Source organism: Capricornis sumatraensis, chromosome 7, assembly GCF_032405125.1.
Source record: "Capricornis sumatraensis isolate serow.1 chromosome 7, serow.2, whole genome shotgun sequence".
Taxonomy (NCBI): Eukaryota; Metazoa; Chordata; class Mammalia; order Artiodactyla; family Bovidae; genus Capricornis; species Capricornis sumatraensis.
This window is the reverse complement of record NC_091075.1, coordinates 58,091,630-58,112,688: the sequence shown is the minus strand read 5'-3', so window position 1 is coordinate 58,112,688 and position 21,059 is coordinate 58,091,630. Positions and strand designations below refer to the sequence as shown.

General features: G+C 36.4%; 1 protein-coding gene across 1 annotated transcript in view; it reads left to right on the top strand.

Moving 5' to 3' along the window:
- The first annotated feature begins 385 nt into the window (after nucleotides 1-385).
- Nucleotides 386-21,059, top strand: part of ARAP2 (ArfGAP with RhoGAP domain, ankyrin repeat and PH domain 2) — a 180,478-nt gene continuing 159,804 nt past the window's right edge. The window contains exons 1-5 of the mRNA XM_068974940.1: nucleotides 386-1,293; nucleotides 10,769-10,827; nucleotides 11,992-12,068; nucleotides 12,735-12,826; nucleotides 14,537-14,890. Coding sequence (XP_068831041.1) covers nucleotides 386-1,293; nucleotides 10,769-10,827; nucleotides 11,992-12,068; nucleotides 12,735-12,826; nucleotides 14,537-14,890 — 1,490 coding nt within the window. The remainder of the gene's footprint in view (nucleotides 1,294-10,768; nucleotides 10,828-11,991; nucleotides 12,069-12,734; nucleotides 12,827-14,536; nucleotides 14,891-21,059) is intronic.

The window sequence follows — 21,059 nt, the reverse complement described above, 5'->3', positions numbered from 1 at the left end:
TTTAAGAATCTTTTAACCTTTTTGAAAATCATCATTTGGTACTACTATAGCATTTCTGTCCCATCCCTTCACACTCTACCTAGGAAATGGCTTTCTAGGGCATGCAGTTTCCAAACTTAGCCGGTAGAAGTAGTGATCCTCATTTCTGTTGTGTTTCTTCAGAGAACGTTTATAATGTAAAACTAGTTTTAATGCCCAAAATGTCCTAATAACTTGCTTTTCTCTTCTTCTCTTTTCCTAGGCTTAAGCACATAAAGGATTCACTGTGGAGAAAACAGCATTTTTGAGATAAGTCAGAGAAAACCCCACTACAGAACACACCCTCCTATGTGTGTATTGCATTGTATTGCTTCTTAAAACTTTGCCTAGTGATGAAGCCACCATTATGTCCTCAGTCAGTGAAGTGAATGTTGATATCAGAGATTTCCTAATGAGCATTAATTTGGAGCAGTACCTCTTAAACTTCCGAGAATTTGGTTTTAATAATGTGAGGGACTGTGCAGAAATAAATGACAGTGTGCTCCTCAAAGTTGGAATATCACCTACAGGACACCGGAGGAGGATACTTAAACAGTTACAGATAATCCTGTCAAAAATGCAAGATATCCCAATATATGCAAATATTCACAAAACAAAGAAGAATGATGAGACCTCAGAGGATCACCAGGCTCCATCTTCTGCTCAGAATACCTCCTTAGAATTTTCAGATTCACACAGTGTTCAAATACCTAGCCGGATACAGCTGGAGTATGTTACAAAAAATGTTGGAGAAAATGAGGTTGGTGTGGAAAATAGCCAGTCTCTTAAATCAGATGATAAGCTGACTCTTCCTACACACAATTTTCCCATTCCAGAAGACGAACCACACTCAAATTCAGGTTCCTTTCAAGATTCTTTACTTGGTAATGAAATTACCGACGTAGAATCTTTGATAACAGAGAAGACTGTGGGCTGTACAACTGAAGAAGGACAAACAGGAAAAGCTGATTTGATTTCAGAAAATGTAGGCAAGCTTCCTCACGCAGACCTTGAATTCCTTTCCTCCCATGACTCTTCAGTATCAGAAGCAAACTCTGGAAATGGAACTAACGTTTTATTAGAAAGCTCACCACCATCCCCATTCTTTCAGTTTCAAGGAGAAATGGTTGTAAATGATTTGTATGTGCCATCATCACCAGTCCTAACAGCTATGAGAAGTCGTAGCAAGTTGGTTTCAAGACCATCTCGATCTTTTCTGCTAAGACATCGGCCGGTACCAGAGATTCCAGGATCAACTAAGGGAATTTCAGGGAGGTAGGAATTTTTATGATAGGCTGTGTGTATTCGGCTTGGGGGAATGTAGTTCTAACAGTTTTCTTTTCTGTGTTCCTTTCTAAATTTGACATTTTAGTTTACCTGTTCAACCAACCTTTCCTTTCTTCTAAAACTTTTTCATCATGTCATTTCTCTTGTATACCACTACCCAGAGTCTGTTTTCAACTTGTAACTGCCTGGGACTCTCTGTTTCCTATTTAATTGGTGGAATTCCCGTCCACTAATTCTACCTGGATATTCCATCCCGTATCTAGTATATGGAACCTTCTACCATATCTAGTATTATCTTCTTCCATGAGTGCACTTATATTTGAATTGTTGACTCTGTCTCCCCTAGGAGACACTAGGTTATGTGTTCCTTGGAGGAGGACCACGTTTCTATGATTGTATCTCTACTGCTTGACACAATGACTGGCACCAATGAATCATTCAACACGAATCTAGTGAGCACCTACTTGATACTGGTCACAGTACTAGGAGCAGAGGAAGTAGAGAGGGATAAAGGGGCTTGAAGTGTAGCACAGAAGACATGTAAATAATAGTAGCATAACAGTATGAGACCAAATGAGCCGGAGACTGGAACTCTAAAGAGGGGTCCTAATGACTTGTTGGGTCTTCGGTACCCTGGGGTAACTGTAGAGTCAGAGAGGAGCTGACTTACTGAAGAGACTGCTTTCAACCGTTTCTCAAAATTCCACCTAAGATGTGGTTTCCTCCAGGGCTGCGGTGAGATTTTTTTTTTTTCCTATTCACCAAAATCTAGCACTTGTCTCTGCTAGGATCATGAGGTTAAGTTCAACCCGTACTGCTGTGGCACCAAGTGCAATTACAGATTGCTGTGCAGGGTCTAGGCTGTGTATGTATTTCTGCAAGATTCTCTTTCCCCTGCTTGTATCCCCATGTAGCCACTCTGTCCCTGGTGCTGGAACTTAGCTGTATTTATAAGAGAAAGTATGGAAATTTAGTATATGCAAGAGAAAACATGGCAGTTTACAAGACCATGTTAAGTGTCTTCCAGTAGTGTGTAAACTCCTTCAGGGCAGAGGCCCTAATTACTTTGTCTTTATCTTGGCATCCCTGGTGCCAGTGGCAGTATTGAGTATTTACTGGGAAATCAGTTGGCAGTGTCATTTATTGAACACCTGGAATCTGGTTTGGTGTATAATTTTCCATAAAATTATAAACTAATTCTCACACTGGCCCTTGAAACAGGTATTATTCACCCATTTTCTTATGAGGTAACTGAGCCTTCGGTTAATTTTTCTAGGATTACATTGGCTGTGAACTGGGATTTCATTCCAGTTCATTTGATTCTATAGCACACTTTTTTAACCACTCATTTAGTAAATGTTCCTAAAAGTGTTGATGGTGTATATAAGAAATGGAGTATTTCTTAGGAATGTAGAAAGGTACCAGTTTTTGTATACCATTGTAGCTTTAGCATATTTTGCTAATTTTCGACATTTAAATGAGAGGAGTCTGCTGTGTCTTTGCTGGAATGGAATCCTTTTGGAAGCCATAAGGATAACTTCAGATAAGAAACATTGGGCTCAGGTTTTACTTAAGTTGTGTTATTTTTATACATTTTTGAGAATCTTTTGATGTTCATTTAGTTCTAAGTGTAAGCTTTGTATCATGTGAAAGGCTGGTTATTCACATTGTGATTCTTGAGTCTTTGAAAATGAGAATTGAAATAATGGTACAATTAGTAGTAAGCAGCTTAGCAGGCAGAGAAGGCGATGGCACCCCACTCCAGTACTCTTGCCTGGAAAATCCCATGGATGGAGGAGCCTGGTGGGCTGCAGTCCATGGGATCGCTAAGAGTCGGAGATGACTGAGTGACTTCACTTTTACTTTTCACTTTCATGCATTGGAGAAGGAAATGGCTACCAGTTCCAGTGTTCTTGCCTGGAGAATCCCAGGGACGGCGGAGCCTGGTGGGGTGCCGTCTATGGGGTCACACAGAGTTGGACACGACTGAAGTGACTTAGCAGCAGCAGCAGCAGCTTAGCAGGAGCTGATTAAGATAGTAAATGGTATCTATGGATTTCTGGTGATCAAATTATAAAACGAGATAATAAATTATTTTCAGACCAGTGTTTTTCTTTGTGGTCCTTGCCTGAATTGCAAATAGTAATTGCAAGATTCTGCAGTGTTATAAATGAAACTGTAGATTATATAATCCAAGATTCTCTCTAGTCAAATAACATCTAAATGATATTTAGTATATTCCTTGATGTAGCATAGAATATATTTCTTTGTGGCCAGTGATTTTAACCTAATTTCTTTACTCACTAAACATTTTGTATAATTCCTGAAAGGAGCATGATTCTGGCTATGTGTTCCTGATGTGAGGTGCTTTGTTTTTATCTCCCTGGACATGTACCCCCAACCTCTACCCCTTGCCAAATTATCTGATGCAGTTGATGGGTTCTCTTTGTCCTTGCATTGGGCTCCTTCCTTGAATTCTTGTCTGATCCTCTTGGGAAGGCTGGGTTGGGTGGGGCTATGCTGGTGGCTTAGATGGTAAAGCGTCTGCCTATAGTGAGGGAGACCTGGGTTTGATCCCTGGGTCAGGAAGATCCTCTGGAGAAGGAAATGGAAACCCACTCCAGTACTCTTGCCTAGAAAATCCCATGGACGAAGGAGCGTAGTAGGCTATAGTCCATGGGGTCGCAAAGAGTCGGACATGACTGAGCAACTTCACTTCACATGCTGGACACTGGAACTCAGGATCTCTTTGTAAGTCCTGTCTCTTGGGGGCTAGGTCAGAACTAGCCTTGAAGAGCAGTTCCTTCCTTATCAGCTCACCAGTAGGTCTCCCATAGAGGTCTCGAAGTAGAAAGCAAGTCTCACCAGCTGCCCTTCCCTGTGAGTCATAGGTATGTCTTGTGAGTCTTAATGATCCTTCCAGGAGGATCCTCCTTAGTACTCAAAGCAGGAAGGGTTCAGGTATCTTTTGCTACGAAAGAGGTACATTTCTTATCCTCCTCCCTAGTTTAATGATTTTCATACATATTTCATGCAACTATTTTATCCTTGGCACAAGTCACAAAGCCCTGTCTTTTAGGTGTCATGCCTTTGAATATTTTGGGGAAGGAACAGTAAGGAAGCAGAGGTATGCAAGGTTGCACTGTGGTTGGAGTACATCTTTTGTAACATAAGACTGAGGACCTATGTTAACTGTTGAAGGGCATTTTTCAAAAGTATGTGTTCTAAACCTGAAGTCACCAGCCTTCTGTGAACTTTTTATTAAAAGTAAAAATTATAGATATTTTTCTCTGGATGTACATAGACTTGATGATATAGACATTAAAAATGGATCTGCTATTTTAGACTTTAATGGTGAAACATATATGAACAAAAACATACAATTAACCAACTGTTTGCTACATTGAATTAAAAAAATACTGAAATTCATCTCATCCTCATGTTCAAGAAAACCTTTATATCTCATGTAAGTAGCAAAAAAAAATGCTTAGCATTGTAAAATTCAGATTTTTTCCTTTAAAATGGCTTTTTACAAATTCTATGAAAATGAGTTGATTATTTCAGTATTTGCAAAATTTTGACTTGAATGTCTATCAATAACAATGAATCAAAGTTTTTAAAACCTATTTTTAATCAGAGGACAATTGCTGTACAATGTGTTGGTTTCTGCCATATAGCAACATGAATCAGCCATAGATATACATATGTTCCCTTCCTCTTGAACCTCCCTCCCACGCCATCCCACCCCTCTAGATTGTCACAGAGCATTGGGTTGAGCTCCCTGAGTCATACAGCAAATTCCCACTGGCCATCTGTTTTACATATGGTAATGTATATGTTTCAGTACTACTCTGTCCATTCATCCCGCATTCTCCTTCCCCCGCTGTGTCCATAAGTCTGTTGTGTCTGCATCTCTGTTGCTGCCGTACAAATAGATTGATCAGTACCATTTTTCTAGATAATGAATCAAAATTAATAGTTAATCACTTGACTTACTGTTAGAGTATAAAGGTATCTATCTGTGTGATACTTTCTCAAGTGAAGAGACATTTGTACTCTTTATTCATAATTTTGAAAGTCCTGCTTTGTTTGAAAAAAAAATTTTGAACTGTAGCTTCTGCTAGTTGATGAAAAAGTTTTACAATAATGATGTAGGCTTTTGTGTTGTAATCCTTCTGTAATTTTTATTCTTATCCTAAGGACTGTTTTGGAATTTTGTAAATTGAGACTCAATTATTTGTTCATTATACATTTCATATTCTTCATCTGAGCTGTAGTTAATGCACCCTCGTGTTCTCTGAATTCAGATTTGTGTGATTTAGTCAGACGTTCAGTTCAGTTTAGTCACTCAGTCGTGTCTGACTCTTTGTGACCCCATGAACTGCAGCACGCCAGGCCTCCCTGTCCATCACCAACTTCTGGAGTTTACCCAAACTCATGTCCATCGAGTCAGTGATGCCATCCAGCCATCTCATCCTCTGTCGTCACCTTCTCCTGCCCCCAATCCCTCCCAGCATCAGGGTCTTTTCCAATGAGTCAACTCTTCACATGAGGTGGCCAAAATATTGGAGTTTCAGCTTTAGCATCAGTCCTTCCAATGAACACCCAGGACTGATCTTTAGGACTGGTTGGACCTCCTTGCAGTCCAAGGGACTCTCAAGAATCTTCTCCAACACCACAGTTCAAAAGCATCAATTCTTCGGCGCTCAGCTTTCTTCACAGTCCAACTCTCACATCCATACATGACCACTGGAAAAACCATAGCCTTGACTAGACAGATCTTAATGTAACCTCAAAACAGCTTTCCCCTGCTGCTAATGATTCCAGTGTTTTTCTTTTGAATTCAATAGTGTAATGACCTATAGTTAGTCTGTTGTAGTTAGTATGTTATGAATTGTAAGAATTGTATTTTTTTAAAACAAACATTCTGTTATGATATGGTCCATCTGGGGTGTGTAATTGATTATTTTTTTTGGTGTGGGTGTCATGCCCACATAATGGGTAAGTGTAGATTATAAAGAGAGATGTTTAACATTAATTAGCATTTATGCCACTGCTTTTCTTGGCAATTTTAGTGATTTAAAAATATGAGAACAAATAACATCTGTAGGTAGTTGAAGATTCACTTTGATAGTTATTTCTTTGAAACTTGGTTCACATAATGTTATTTTAAAAGTTGTTAACATCCATGCATGTATTTTATGCAGTATCTGCTGTATAGTACTTTACTAAATAAAAAAAAAAACCAATTTATTCTGCTATTACATTGTTGACACTTTTTTACTCTTTCAAACAAAGAGTGTTCATACTTTTAAGGACTTTAAGAAACAATAGTTCATATTATCAGTTTACCAGGAAGACCAATCATTCTTTTCTCTAATAAAACAGTTGTCTCATTCTAGCTGAGTGTTTGTATTGTGTAAGGCACACCTTATGCCCTTTAAAAGCATCATCTCATTAACCCTTATGATATTCCTAGGAAGCAGACCTAGTTTTTATTCCCCTTTAGTAAATGAGGAAATTGGACTCAGGCCTGTTGAATAACTTGACCAAGATCACCAAAGCATAGTAACAAAACAGGATGATAACTACTGCTTTTCTTAGTGGGTTTTTAATTTTTGCAAATCACTGATGCTTTATATTTCAAATTTAATAGCAATCTGCAGTTTCTAGGAAAATTGATGGGAGAATAATAGAGCAGAAAGGAAAGAGCATGGGCTTTGCACTCAGGATGGAATTCACCTTGAATGCTGGTTTTTGCCTTCTCTTAGCTATGCCACTTGGGCCAGAGAATCTCCGTTCCTTATTGGTAGGATTAGGACACCAAGTTCTACCTCATCAGTCTATTAAGGAGATGAAATATGAGATGTAGATACATAAACTCTTAACAAAACGCTTTGGGCATAGTAGATATTAGAATATAAAATAGCTTGAGATAATTTATTTATAGATATATGAGAATAAATGGATAATCACCAGTTTTAAAAACAGCTTGTTTTCTGTGTTGAGCTAATTTTCATCTTCAGTAGATCAAATGAACTTGGTTGATAGATTTGGTAATTGCTTGCAGGTGGATACTGAATTGCAAAATCAATACAAATCATTGCATACTTTTTTCTTTATATTTATAAAAAGTAAGCCAACAAAATATGCTTTAAAATACTACTAATGGATGTACTTAAAAGAATTAAAAATCTTTTTTTTAAACTAATTTGCATTTTTTTTCCAGGAAGTTAAAGTTAAGTTTTTTATTAAGCATGATGGTTTTGAATAGGTCTTATAGAGCTACGCTGCTGGAGTTTGAATCCCAGGTTTGTTACTTAAGAGCTGTGTGACTTTTGGAAAGTAACTGCTTTGTTTGCCAATTTTCTTCTTAAAAAGTGCAGATAATGATAGCTCTTACTTCTTTGGGTGTTTGTGACTAAATGCACAGACATACACATTATGAGTGTGTGTGTGTGTATTTATAAAATTTTGAGACCTGTGTTTGATACATAGTAATTGCTCAATAAGAATTAGCGGTATTTATTATTAGCAGAAGTTATCAAAGATGTAGAAAATTTGAGTGCTGCTCTAATCAGGGGTTCAAATTATTAATATATATTTGTGTCAGTGACATACAAATTCAAGGAAATGATTATAGCCATATCACAGTGTCAAGAATCTGGAGATAATGAACAAATAAAGGATGAATTATTTTGCAACACTTAGATAAACTTGTATGCCCTCTCCTGTCACAGACAGCTTCTATCCTGACTTTAAATAATGATTATTACACTCATACTTTAAAAAAATATTGTACCTCTTAAGTATATCCCAAACAATATGCTACAGTTTTGACTATCTTGTGGACTTAAAAATGCAATCATACAATAACTCTTCTTACTAAGTTCATTTTGCTTAACATTGAAAGTTCTCTATGTTGATACATACAGTTACAGACTATTTTCATTGCTGTATAATAATTCATTGTATGGCTATACCATGATATCCATTCTTCTATTATATTTCATATGCTCAACATAGTCTAGTATTTTATATATAAACAATATACTTACATGTGTAAGTTTATAACTAACTTATATAATAAAATAGACTGATGCTAAATATATATGTTGATGAATTTTGACAAGTATGAATACCTATGTGTATGTGAGCACTACCACAATAAGAATAGAGACCATTTCTATCATTCCTCAAAAATCACCTGTGCACGTAGGTAGTAAATTATTCTATCACCTGCATTGGGCAACCACTGATTTCACTGTAAATTAGTTTTTTCTGTTCTAGGATTTCATACAAATGATGTCATACAGCAGATAACGTTGTGTTTGATATCTTTTATTCAACCTGATGTTTTTGAGATGCATCCACATGGCTGTATGTCAGTTTGTTTTTGTGACTGTTTAATGTTGTTCTTTTGTGTGATTCTTCCACAATTTCTTTTCACTTTTGCATGCTGACATGTACTTGAGTGGTTTTTCTTGGGGCACATCCTACATGCATGTCTATTGAATACATACCTAAAAGCAGAGTTGCTGTGTTCCGTTTTGGAAGGTAATACAAAGTGGTTCTCACCATTGAATGGTTATGTTCACTTACTTTATCACCATCAGTGTGTGTGTATTCCTTTTGGCTCATACCCTCAACAGCATTTTGTTATTTAAAAACTTTCAGCTGTACAGGTGAGTGGGTAGTGATATTTCATTGTGATTTGAATTTGTATTTTTCTGATGACCAGTGAAATTGAGGATCTTTTAATGCATTTATTGGCCATTGGCCAGTTTCTGTCCTCTTTTATGTGGTGCCTTTTGAAGTCATTTACCCATTTTAGGGAAAGGGAGTTGTTTTGAATTGCTAGCCTACTTTCACTCAGCATGATGATTCTGAGATTTATTCATAGTATGTATAGTAGTAATTAATGTGAACATAACTAGTGAGTGCCCACATCCTTACCTTACTTCTAGTCTTAGAGAAAATGTTCAGTCTTTAATCACTGATTACAATTATTATTTTAATAAATGCCCTTTATTAGGTTGAGGAAGTTTTCTTTCTTTCCAATTCCTAGTTTGCTGAGAGCTTTAGTGATGGATAGATGTTGAATTTGGCAGTTGGTTTTTCTGAATCTATTGCCATGAGAATGTGATTTTTCTCCTTTATCTTCTTAATTTGCTGAATTATATTCATTTTTTCCTGTGAAATCAGTTTTGCTTTCTTGGGATAAATTTTACCCAGTAATAATATATTATCCTTTCTATGTATTGTTGGATTTTATTTGCTAATAGTTAATGATTTTTTGCATGTTAAGTTCATGAGGAATATTTGTCTAACATTTATCTGTTTTGGTTTTGACTGGTTGTATATCAGTAATACTGGCCTTACAGAATGAATTAGGAAGTCATTCTTCCTTCTCTTTTTTCTGAAAATGTTTATGTAGACTTGGTGTTATTCCTTCCTTAAATGTTTGGTGGAACTTATCAGTGAAGTATTTGGGCCTGGAGCTTTTTGTGGGTAGGTGATTAATTGTGAAATTCAGTTTTCCTAATAGATACAGGGATATTAAGAAATTTTATTTTTCTGTCATATTTGATCATTTGTGTCTCTAGGAATTTTTCCATGTCATCTAATTATTGAATTTATTGACAAAGTTTTTCTTAATAATCTGTAATTTTCCCTCTTACGTTTGTAGAACTTCTAGTAATGTGTTCTCTGTCACTCCTGATACTGATAATTTGTCTCCTTTGTGTCACACTTGTATTTTCCTTCCCTGAGGTTTCTCAATTTTACTGGTCTTTTCAAAGAACCAGCTTTTGATTACAGTGATTTTAAAATTTTTGTCTATAGCCTGTTTCATTACTGTGTGTATGTGTGTGCATATATATATATATATAATCTCCTTTCTTGCAGTTATTTGGGCATATATATGTAAGAGAAGTTGAGGACACTGTCCTGATTCTTACATTTAACTGGGAAAATAGAACTCTTTCATATAGTAGTAGGTGTTATCCTGTTTCCACAGTGTTTTCCTCTGTCATTGCTGTTATATTGTATTCTATTTAATTACCTGTAGTATCTCTTTCCCAAGGCTGTAAGATCTTTGAGAAAAGGTCTTACATATGTTCAATTATACTGTTAGAACTAGACAGATTTTTGATTAAGTATTGTGAAGCTAAGACAAAAATGTCATAAATACTTCAGCAAATATGTTCACTTACTTTTGTGAATTATAAAAAGTGAAAAGCAAATACTTGTAAAATCCATTAAAATCACTTTCTTTAAGGCTATTTAGAAAAATGCGTTTATGGAATCTGGCCGTCGTATTTTAGTAAAATCAAACTTATTTTTGAATATTGGTTTTTCTGCCGAAGAGAATATATGTGCCTACAATTAATCCTTCACTCAAGATAGTTACATCTGGTTTACATATGTGTTTTAATGGCTCTGTTTTTCCCTTTGCTTTAAGCTATTTCCGTGAGAGAAGAAATGTTGCTACCTCAACTGGAAAGTCTGTGACACAGCAAAGTGAGTCTCCTATTTTAGTCTGTAAATTAGTTACTACTCATTAGGTAGTCTTACATGTGTTAAAATCATGATCAAGAAAGCAATCCACCTGTGGAATAGGGAGTAGTGGGAATAACTGTCTACCAGGGTTCATAGTACTCCAGACACTTTTAAAAGTGAAAAATAAAAACTGTGAATGAATGTAAAATATATTTTACAAATAAACATTCTGCTTTTAATCTTTCTACAACCAAGTAGATCAATAAAACCTGACTTTGGTTTGAAAAAAAAAAAAGTGAATGAATGAAAAACAGTAATACGCAGACTCCTGGAAATTTGCACATGTTAATGTAAGATTTTTTTTACAATCTTCGTTTATCATTAACCACAGTCAAAGGCATTTAACTAAGTTACGTGGTTTCTGAGTCTGAACTATAGGGTGTATATTTATGGAAAGTAATTTTGCCATGGTAACAAGGAAGGGTGACATTCATTGCTCTGGTCAACCGCTCACTGACAGAGGCTTTTCTTTCTTCTTTTTGAAAATTCTACTTATGCAAGTTCAGGAACATTCTTCTCAATGATAAGTTAGCAAGCACTTGGCTAGTGAGCCTTTAAAAGAGTTTGCAACAGCAGAAAATGCAAGTGTTAAGAATTCTTTATTGTAGATCTGTGTAATTCAGGGATAGTGGAAATTCTCTTGAAATAATTTATTTCCAGGTGTGCTAGCAGTTATGGTGTTACAGGGATTATATTAAGTGGATTCTAGCATTTTGAATGCTATTAACATCTAGCTGTCAGTGAACTTTTAATGATCATTTGTTGAAAGTTACAGTAAAGATTAATTTTCTGCCATTATTTAGAAATTAACATTTTACATATATTGTGACAATTTCCATTGTATGGGGAAATGTGTTTAGTTATGTTAATGTGGATCTTTGAGGTTAGCAAGGACAAATATGACACATCACACTTGTGAAACGTCTTAGTTGTGAAGTGAGGGATGTATACAGAAAGAAAACCACAGTTAGAGTTGATTTGGAGGTAAGAATTATGAGCATAATTTGGACTCTCAGGATAAAGCTGAAATTATGATATTGTTATGAAATAATTAAATATATGCTTTTGAAAAAAAAATTCACATTATTCTCATCTTTCCATCTAATTCTGTCATTCCCCCAAAAGATACAAATGAAGAGAATTCATCTTCCATTTTACCTTATGGAGAGACCTTTCTCTTCCAGAGACTAGAAAATTCCAAGGTTAGTCCCATACATTTTAATTTTTTTCCATATTCAGTTCTTTGCTTTTCTGCCTTTATATACCTCTTCATTTTCCTTTAAGCTGTTTGAAGAATGTGTTATATGGAAGAAAAATTTCTAGTGAGTAAATTTCTGTTCAGTAAAATCATGGTAAATAGATATCTTAAAATATATATCACAAAAACACATTTTAGTTTGTTTTTAGGGATACAGATCAGTGAATTTTCAAAATTTACCACAAGCTACTTTAAAAAAAAAAAAGAGAAAAGAAAAACCTCATTCAAAAGTAAAGCAAACTGACAAAAGCCCTCAATTTTACTTTTCCTTATACCCAAATACAGACAGACTTCTATTTCCTCTCCAGAACTTTTGCTGTTTTGGTATTTTATTTCTTGGTCAAGATTAAGTTGGAAGACAAAAAATAAGTGGGGAAGTAAATCAGTTTTTAGCATCTTATGTTCTTAGTAGAAAATATGTACTAATGATTTAAATAAAATAACTGGAAAGGCATCAAAAGACTATGTTTACTTTTGTCTTGCTAATTAAGTTGTTTTTGTTGAAAATTGAGCTAAACAATAGACATGTGCTTAATAAAACTAAACCCACATGCTGTGGATCTTTGTAGAATATTGTGACCCTGAAAAGAAAATATATTCTTTTTTATAGAAGAGATCTATAAAGAATGAATTTTGGACCCAGGAAGAAACACTCAAAGGGGAAACAACTACTGAAAGAAACTCATTTTTTGTCAAATCAAGGTATGAGGACACGATTGATAATGATTAATTCTTTTGAATAGAATTTTATACATGATTCATTGTTCAACTCTTGTTTATATTTATAAGAAAATAATTTATATTGGAAATTTCAAATCCTTTATTTTGATAGCAGCATTCATTTTAATAATTTAGAGTCTGTAAATTGATTCTATAATCTGTAGCACATTATTTTTGTCTTTTCATAATTGAAACCATTTCCCCCTTTTCAGAGTGGCAAATATGTGGTAACTATGTTTGCACTTTAAAGACAGGAAGTTATCTTAATGTGAAGAAGAAAGGGGCAATGCCAAAAATGTCACTATGTGAGGTACAGAATTTTTACAGATGTAATGTAGAAGTTCAGCAGTGATAGGCAGCTTGAAAATTATCCAGTTATTTGTATCATTATCCAGTTATTTGGGTCACCATGAGGTTAAACAGTATGTAAGGCACCAACTTAAACTTTATTTTTCCTCTGTTTTATTAGCACTTGATATAGTGCATCATTACCTAACATTTGTCTTCTAGTTTATGCTTTATTCTCAAAGGCTGACACTGTTGAGGGTTTCCTTAAATTGAAATAAATAATTGAGTATCTTCAGTAAGCGTTTGAACCTATTACAATGCAGAATATGGAAGGAGCCAAGTTAATCCTCCTTTAAGGAAGCAATGGTGGCTCAGCATTAAAAAATCCACCTGCCAATGCAAGAGACACAGGAGATGCAGGTTCGATCCCTGGGTCAGGAAGATCCCCTGGAGGAGGGCATGGCAACCCACTCCAGTATTCTTGCCTGGAGAACCCCGTGGATTCTCCCATGGGCAGAGGAACCTGGTTGGCTACAGTCCATATGGTCGCAAAGGGCTGGACATGATTGAAGTGACTGAGCACTCAAACACGTGCACAAGGAAGCAGTGGATTTAGAACTCCATGTCCAGAAGGGTGTAATTTGACCCCTCAGCCTATCTGTTTCATTGATTAGCAAAAACTTCTTTGTACTGAGTTTTGTTATACATAAATGGCTGAGCGAGTCTGTTTTTTCTTAAATGTGTAGGAAAATAATCACCAATTGTGTATTTTCATAAATATTACACATTACACAGCTTTTACCTTCTGATATCCTGGACCTTTCTTATTTTTCATTAGCTACTTTCTAAGTCTAGTTTTTCCTCATCTAGGTTTTTTCCTTAATCTTGCAAAATAATACTAAAGATTTCACTTTGTTTTATTACATGATGATGGAGCAGAGGGTCTTTGGAGTCCTTTTGTGGAGAGGCAGAGAAAGGACGACAAGTGGAAATAAGATCTCCAGTGCCTCTCTCCACGATGTTGTGGTTTAAGATCTTGCTTGTTAAGTGGCTGACCACATACTGGTGGTGGTGAAGTTTAAATTGTGATGCAGAGAACACGGCAGTCTCCATCCTTAGTACTTACACTCAACCCCCAAAATAAACAGATCAGATTAAATGATATATAAAAGAAAAAGACACTACTTCTTGTAGTATATGAATACGTATTGAAATATGTCTTAGGATAATGAGAGAGTTCTATTTTTCTCAAAGAGTTTTAAAGATTATCCAGATGCATTAATTGAGCTCAGATTATCTTGACCTTAAATTTCTGTAATTGGTTGTTTATAAATAGAAAAAGTCATCAATGGCTTGTCACATACAGTACTTAGAAAGTATTAACACCATTCTTTTTCCATTTAGCATATATGATAACAGGACGGAAAATATAAGTGAAGACAAAGTAGAAGATATTTGGATACCTCGAGAGGACAAAAGCAATCTTCCTATAGACTCTGCTTCAGAATCAGAGTATTCAACAGTAGAAGAATGTTTTCAGAGTTTAAGAAGGAAAAATTCAAAGCCATCTAAATCAAGGACTCAAAAAGCAGTGAATTTGGACCCTGTTAATAGGCACAGTTATCCACTAAGCTCAACAAGTGGAAATGCTGATTCACCAGTTATTTCCTCAAATATAATATCTCCCTATGCCTGTTTTTATGGATCATCTACAAGGAAGGTTAAATCCGGATGGCTTGACAAACTCTGTCCCCAAGGGTATGTGTTCTTTCTTTTTTTCTTTAAGGGCTTATTAAAAAAAAAAAAATTCAAGTGTATCCATTTCTAAACCTGCTAGGTTGCTGCAGCTCCTCCCCACCCCACCATATGCATACAGAAACAGTTTTGAGAGACTTTGATAGCATTTTTGCAAATGCTGTTTCTTTAGATATATGAGGGACATGTGCCATGTACTGTATGGAATTCTGGGCTAAAAGATTCTGAAAGCAAATTAAAACTGAAAGTCCTGATTTCACATCTAGATCCTTAATGTTAGTTTCTAACTTTGCACCAAAATGCGCTATCCTGTGTTTCAATTTGTAGCAAAGAAAAACACCACAGATTGAGTTAGTATTACTCGGCCCACGCTGTTTGGCTTTTGCTCATATTATAACAGTGTTCTGTTTGGGAATACAAGGCTTATTGTAGTTAGGGAAAAGTAGGTCATTGTTAGATTTTAGGCTTCACTGTTATAGATATATTGTTTTGAGTTTTGAATGTTGCACAAAAGGTCAGAGTCCCTTGAATATTATACTTTTAAAACAGATTTATCATTTCAGATGTTGACAAAGAAACGTCTGTCTTTACGCATTTTACAGTACTGAGAAATCTTTGGAGAGGGATTATGTTTAATTAGAATTGTTTTCTGAATTTTGAGTGTCCTTTTGAAATATTTACTGGAAATGTTTCTCATGAATTATTAAATTATTTTGGGATTAAGAAGAGGTGGCAAGAATACACAGAAGAACTGTATAAAAAAGATATTCATGACCCAGATAATCATGATGGTGTGATCACTCACCTAGAGCCAGACATCCTGGAATCTGAAGTCAAGTGGTCCTTAGGAAGCATCACTATGAACAAAGCTAGTGGAGGTGACGGAATTCCACTTGAGCTATTTCAAATCCTGAAAGATGATGCTGTGAAAGTGCTGCACTCAATATGCCAGTTGGAAAATTCAGCAGTGGCCACAGGACTGGAAAAGGTCAGCAGTTTTCATTCCAATCTCAAAGAAAGGCAATGCCAAAGAATAATCACACTACTGCACAATTGCACTCATCTCACATGCTAGTAAAGTAATGCTCAAAATTCTCCAAGCCAGGCTTCAGCAATACGTGAACCATGAAATTCCAGATGTTCAAGCTGGTTTTAGAAAAGGCAGAGGAACCAGAGATCAAATTGCCAACATCCGCTGGATCATGGGAAAAGCAAGAGAGTTCCAGAAACCAGAAAAACATCTATTTCTGCTTTATTGACTATGCCAAAGCCTTTGACTGTGTGGATCACAATAAACTATGGAAAATTCTGAAAGAGATGGGAATACCAGACCACCTGACCTGCCTCTTGAGAAACCTGTATGCAGGTCAGGAAGGAATAATTAGAACTGGACATGGAACAACAGACTGGTTCCAAATAGGAAAACGAGTATGTCAAGGCTGTATATTTTCACCCTGCTTATTTATCATATATGCAGAGTACATCATGAGAAACGCTGGGCTGAAAGAAGCACAAGCTAGAATCAAGATTGCCGGGAGAAATATCAATCACCTCAGATATGCAGATAACACCACTCTTAATGGCAGAAAGTGAAGAGGAGCTAAAAAGCCTCTTGATGAAAGTGAAAGAGGAGTGTGAAAAAGTTGGCTTAAAGCTCAGCATTCAGAAAACGAAGATCATGGCATCTGGTCCCATCACTTCCTGCCGAATAAATGGGGAAACAGTGGAAACAGTGGCTGACTGTTTTTCTGGGCTCCAAAATCACTGCAGATGGTGACTGCAGCCATGAAATTAAACGACACTTACTCCTTGGAAGGAAGGTTATGACCAACCTAGAAAGCATATTAAAAAGCAAAGACATTAGTTTGCCAACAAAGGTCCGTCTACTCAAGGCTATGGTTTTTCCTGTGGTCATATATGGATGTGAGAGTTGGACTATAAAGAAAGCTGAGTGCTGAAGAATTGATGCTTTTGAACTGTGGTGTTGCAGAAGACTCTTGAGAATCTCTTGGACTGCAAGGAGATCCAACCAGTCCATCCTAAGGGAGATCAGTCCTGGGTGTTCATTGGAAGGACTGATGTTGAAGCTGAAACTCCAGTACTTTGGCTACCTGATGTGAAGAACTGACTCATTGGAAAAGACCCTGATGCTGGGAAGGATTGAAGGCAGGAGGAGAAGGGGATGACAGAGAATGAGATGGTTGGATGGCATCACCGACTCAGTGGACTTGGGTTTGGGTAAACTCTGGGAGTTGGTGATGGACAGGGAGGCCTGGTGTGCTGTGGTTCATGGGGTTGCCAAGAGTCAGACATTGCTGAGCAACTGAACTGAGCTGAAGTCTCTCCTGTTTAAGTTGGTGTGGTATGCGTCCTTATGTTGTGCTGGTTATCTTACTCTTCCCTTGAAAAGAAGCATCATTTCTAGAAAGCATTATTTTCACCTAAAATAAATTTTATTAGCAAAAAAAAAAATACCAGAAGAAGAATTAGTTGACTAATGGGAGAAATAATATTTAAGAAAGAAAAAAAATGCTGAGCACTTTTGTGGTTAGTAGTGATATAGTTAATATTTCAGCAAATCAGATATAGACTAAACTGAAGCAGAGTATTTCTTAGTATCATGTATTTTTGTCACCTTTGTGGTTCCATTCGGGTGACAAAATAGTCAAATGTGTCTGTTTTCATCAATCATCAATATTATTGGTAAATGCATAGTCAGATTGCAAAGGTATGAGTCATTACTCAAATATACACACTGGTGGAATGAAGCAGTGAGCTGGAATAGTCTCAGATCTCTCATTTCTGTAGAACTTAAATATTAGGGAGATCCCAGCCCTCTCTAAGCATCACTGGAAGATTTAGCAAACTCTTACAGAGCCCCCAGCAGCTGTGATTTCCTGTGTGATCTCTGACGGCACCTTGGTCTACAGGGTTAGTATGTTTATGCTCCAGGCACCTGAGAAAGCTTCACCATTAACTTGTCACCTCTGGGACAGTTAGAACGTTATGTCTCTCTTTATCAGAACTCTGACTTTCATCCTTTCTATTCTGAACTAGCCTAAGGTTAGAGGATGTAATTTTTTGAGATTTTTATTTTTCCATTTTAGGGAAAATAATTGAGTTTTCTGACTTCAGAGTCTTTTTCCAGTAGACCAGGATAGGAAAGTAAACAAAGGAGCTTGTTATATCACCAAGAAATTGGAAAGCTCTTCTCTATGATTATATTACTAAAACTTAAGAGAAATATGTGTAATTGGCTAAGAAGCCTGTGTTTATTAGACCATAAGTAGAATTTCCATTTTTCCTTTTTCTAATTAGACTCTGTAGGCTATGGTGAGAGCGTTTGATGCTCATTACTTAGACAAAATGATGCCTATCCATTGCTTACGCAGAGGGTGCTGAGCTTTATCTCATGGCCACACACCCTCTTTGGTGCAGGTGGCAGTGATTTTGATGGTGTTCTAAATTCTGTAGAGAAAGTATTAGCAACCTTTTTCTGTAAAAGCTTAGATAATATGTACTTTAATCTTTATAGCCATATGATGTCTGTGGGAGTTCAGTAACTCAGCCATTGGAGCATGAAAGCAGCCACAGAGAAGGTGTAAACTGGTGAATGAGGCTGTGTTCAATGAAACTTTATTTATAAACACATCTAATGGGCCATGTTTGGCTTGTGGGACATAAGAGTGTAAAACTGATTCACTGGTGTGGCTGAAAGCTCATACCAGCTTCCTCCATCTCCCTTGGGCCCCATGTTGAAAATTATAACCTAGATTACAGAAGGGGAAAGCTGCTTTATTATTCTATCAAGTCTAGGTCTAATCAGAAGCAGAATCCCTCTTTGAGGGGCTATCCACTTATTCTCTCAGCCCTGTGTGCTTATAGCCAGAGAACAACATGGCTTATACCTTACCTTCCTCAAGGTCTTGCTCTAAAGTCTCCTTTGCATTGAGGCCCTGACACGAAAGTTAATATTACCACTTCCCCCTCTCCCACCACCCCATCACTCCCTTAACTGCTTTGTTTTTCTCATTGCTCAGACACTAGCATTTATTTAATGCATAAGTGCTCCATGGGGACACTCATCTCTATTGGGTTTTGTTTACTGCAGTATCCTCAGCAGCTGGAAGGTTGCCTGGCAGTGGTAGGTAACTCAGTGTTTGTTGTGGGATGAATTAGTAAAAAAAAAACAAAACGTGGTGTTAGACATCATTTCTTTTCAGTTTTCCTAAAATATCTATTTTTTAAAAAATTTATAGTAATGTAATAGAAACTAAACTCCAAACACTGTAATGATTGGAAATCTACCTAGTCTATTGATAATGCTGGTGTACATCAGCAGACCAATGGACTCTCAGTGTTTTTATTGAAATTCTGTTTAATCCCTTAAGACAAGTACAAGTGTTGTCAGAACACAGTTTAAAGCAAATAATAACCATACTCAGTTATCCTTCTCCAAGTAATGTTTGAAACTGTCCTCGGTCATGAGTGACATTAAACAAAGTAATCAAATTCATAATCTGGATTTATTTTACACGATTGAGTGTCTGTTTGCTTTGAAATGGAAATGCCAGTTCTGAATCAACACACAGTATGTGAAAACTGCCCAATATTTAGTAAGAAAATAATTGTATAACACCATGCAACTAGAGAAATATGGAAACACTTCCAGCTGAGCTTAAAGTATGAAAATTTATTTAAGTATTTGAGTGAACTAATTATAATATAGATTTATACTATTGGTTTTAAAAAATAAATGAAAAAAAAATGTTAGTAAAATGTTGAACTTGGGCCTGTTACTAGTGTTTCAAACAAGTCAAGCAAATGAAAAATAGTCTCGTGCTTAAAAAAAAAACCTACTGGTTTTGAGGATAAAATACCAAGTCTCTTTCCTTCCTCTTTCCTATTTGTAACTCATAAGCTCAGGCTTTTCAGTAAGCCTGAGTAGATGCAAATATGGAAGACTGGATAGAATTTATTACAAAACTTCCTGAATATAGAACTCAGAGGAAGAGTCTTGTGAATTGCTATAAAGAAAAGAGAAACATGGTTGAATGTGCTTCTGGGAGAAGCATAATTGAAATATCCAAGAATATCTGCAATTAGAAAACCCGTTTGACTTCTTAACCTGTTGTTCCCTAAGGATGTTTGTGTGTTCACTACTTGGTATAATGCACCAAGCATATTTATAAACAACTGCAGTGTATCTCAAGGAATTTGCATTTTATTTGCCAAAATGTTTAACGACTTTGTTTGCTTGTTGTTGGTGTTCAATCAGTAAGTCGTGTCCGACTCTTTGCGACTCCATGATCTGCAACACACCAGGCTTAATTCTTCTTTAAAAATTATTAACTTTTTAACTATAGAGAAGCATTGTGTAGAAATCTGAGTCTGGGGCAGCAGGAGCTGAACATTTAAGGCTAATACAGCAATGTGTGAATATAATACACTTAACTTAGGGAAGAATACAATGAGCAAAATGTGTTCCATGTCTTTTTTGTGTCTTCCTCTTAAGGCAGAAAAAAAATACAAAGAAAGAAAAACTCAAAAGACGAAGTATAACAGTTGGTACAGAAAGGTCCACAGAGTATAGAATCATGAGGTTACAGAGGGGCTGAGAAAACATTTCTTCAAAGATCATCTCGGGAGGAGGAATACCAGCTCAATGACCTTTGGAAAATGCCAGTTAAAACCATTTTAACTGGCATTTTTAGCTGAAGTACTTTTCAGACTAGAGGGAGTGAAAAGGCACTGATATGGGTGATATCTGGATGTCCTGAAGTCTACGAGATAAATAGAGGGATTAGTTGAAGTTATTTTATGGAAGAAACAAATTAGACTCTAGGATCAGGAGGGAAAATCAGGCAGAGAATTACACGTCCAGGTTGAACACAGAACTAGGGAAAGTGAAAAAGCCAGAGATCAAATATCAAAAAAGGCAAATCCCAAGCAGTGATTGAGGGATCACTTGGAAGCCGGTAACCCAGGACTTGGAGGATATTGGAGCTTATACTGTAGGTTCCTTTGTCAGTGCTGACTTCCCAGACTGTGCCCAGAGTCTCCAGGGCTGCTGCGGTGGAGTGACTCTCTACCTGCTCCGTGGTGGGTAAAGACCTCCAGCCTCCCCAGAATGCTGTCCTGTAGTCAGCCTTTCAGTGAAAGGCAGATGTAA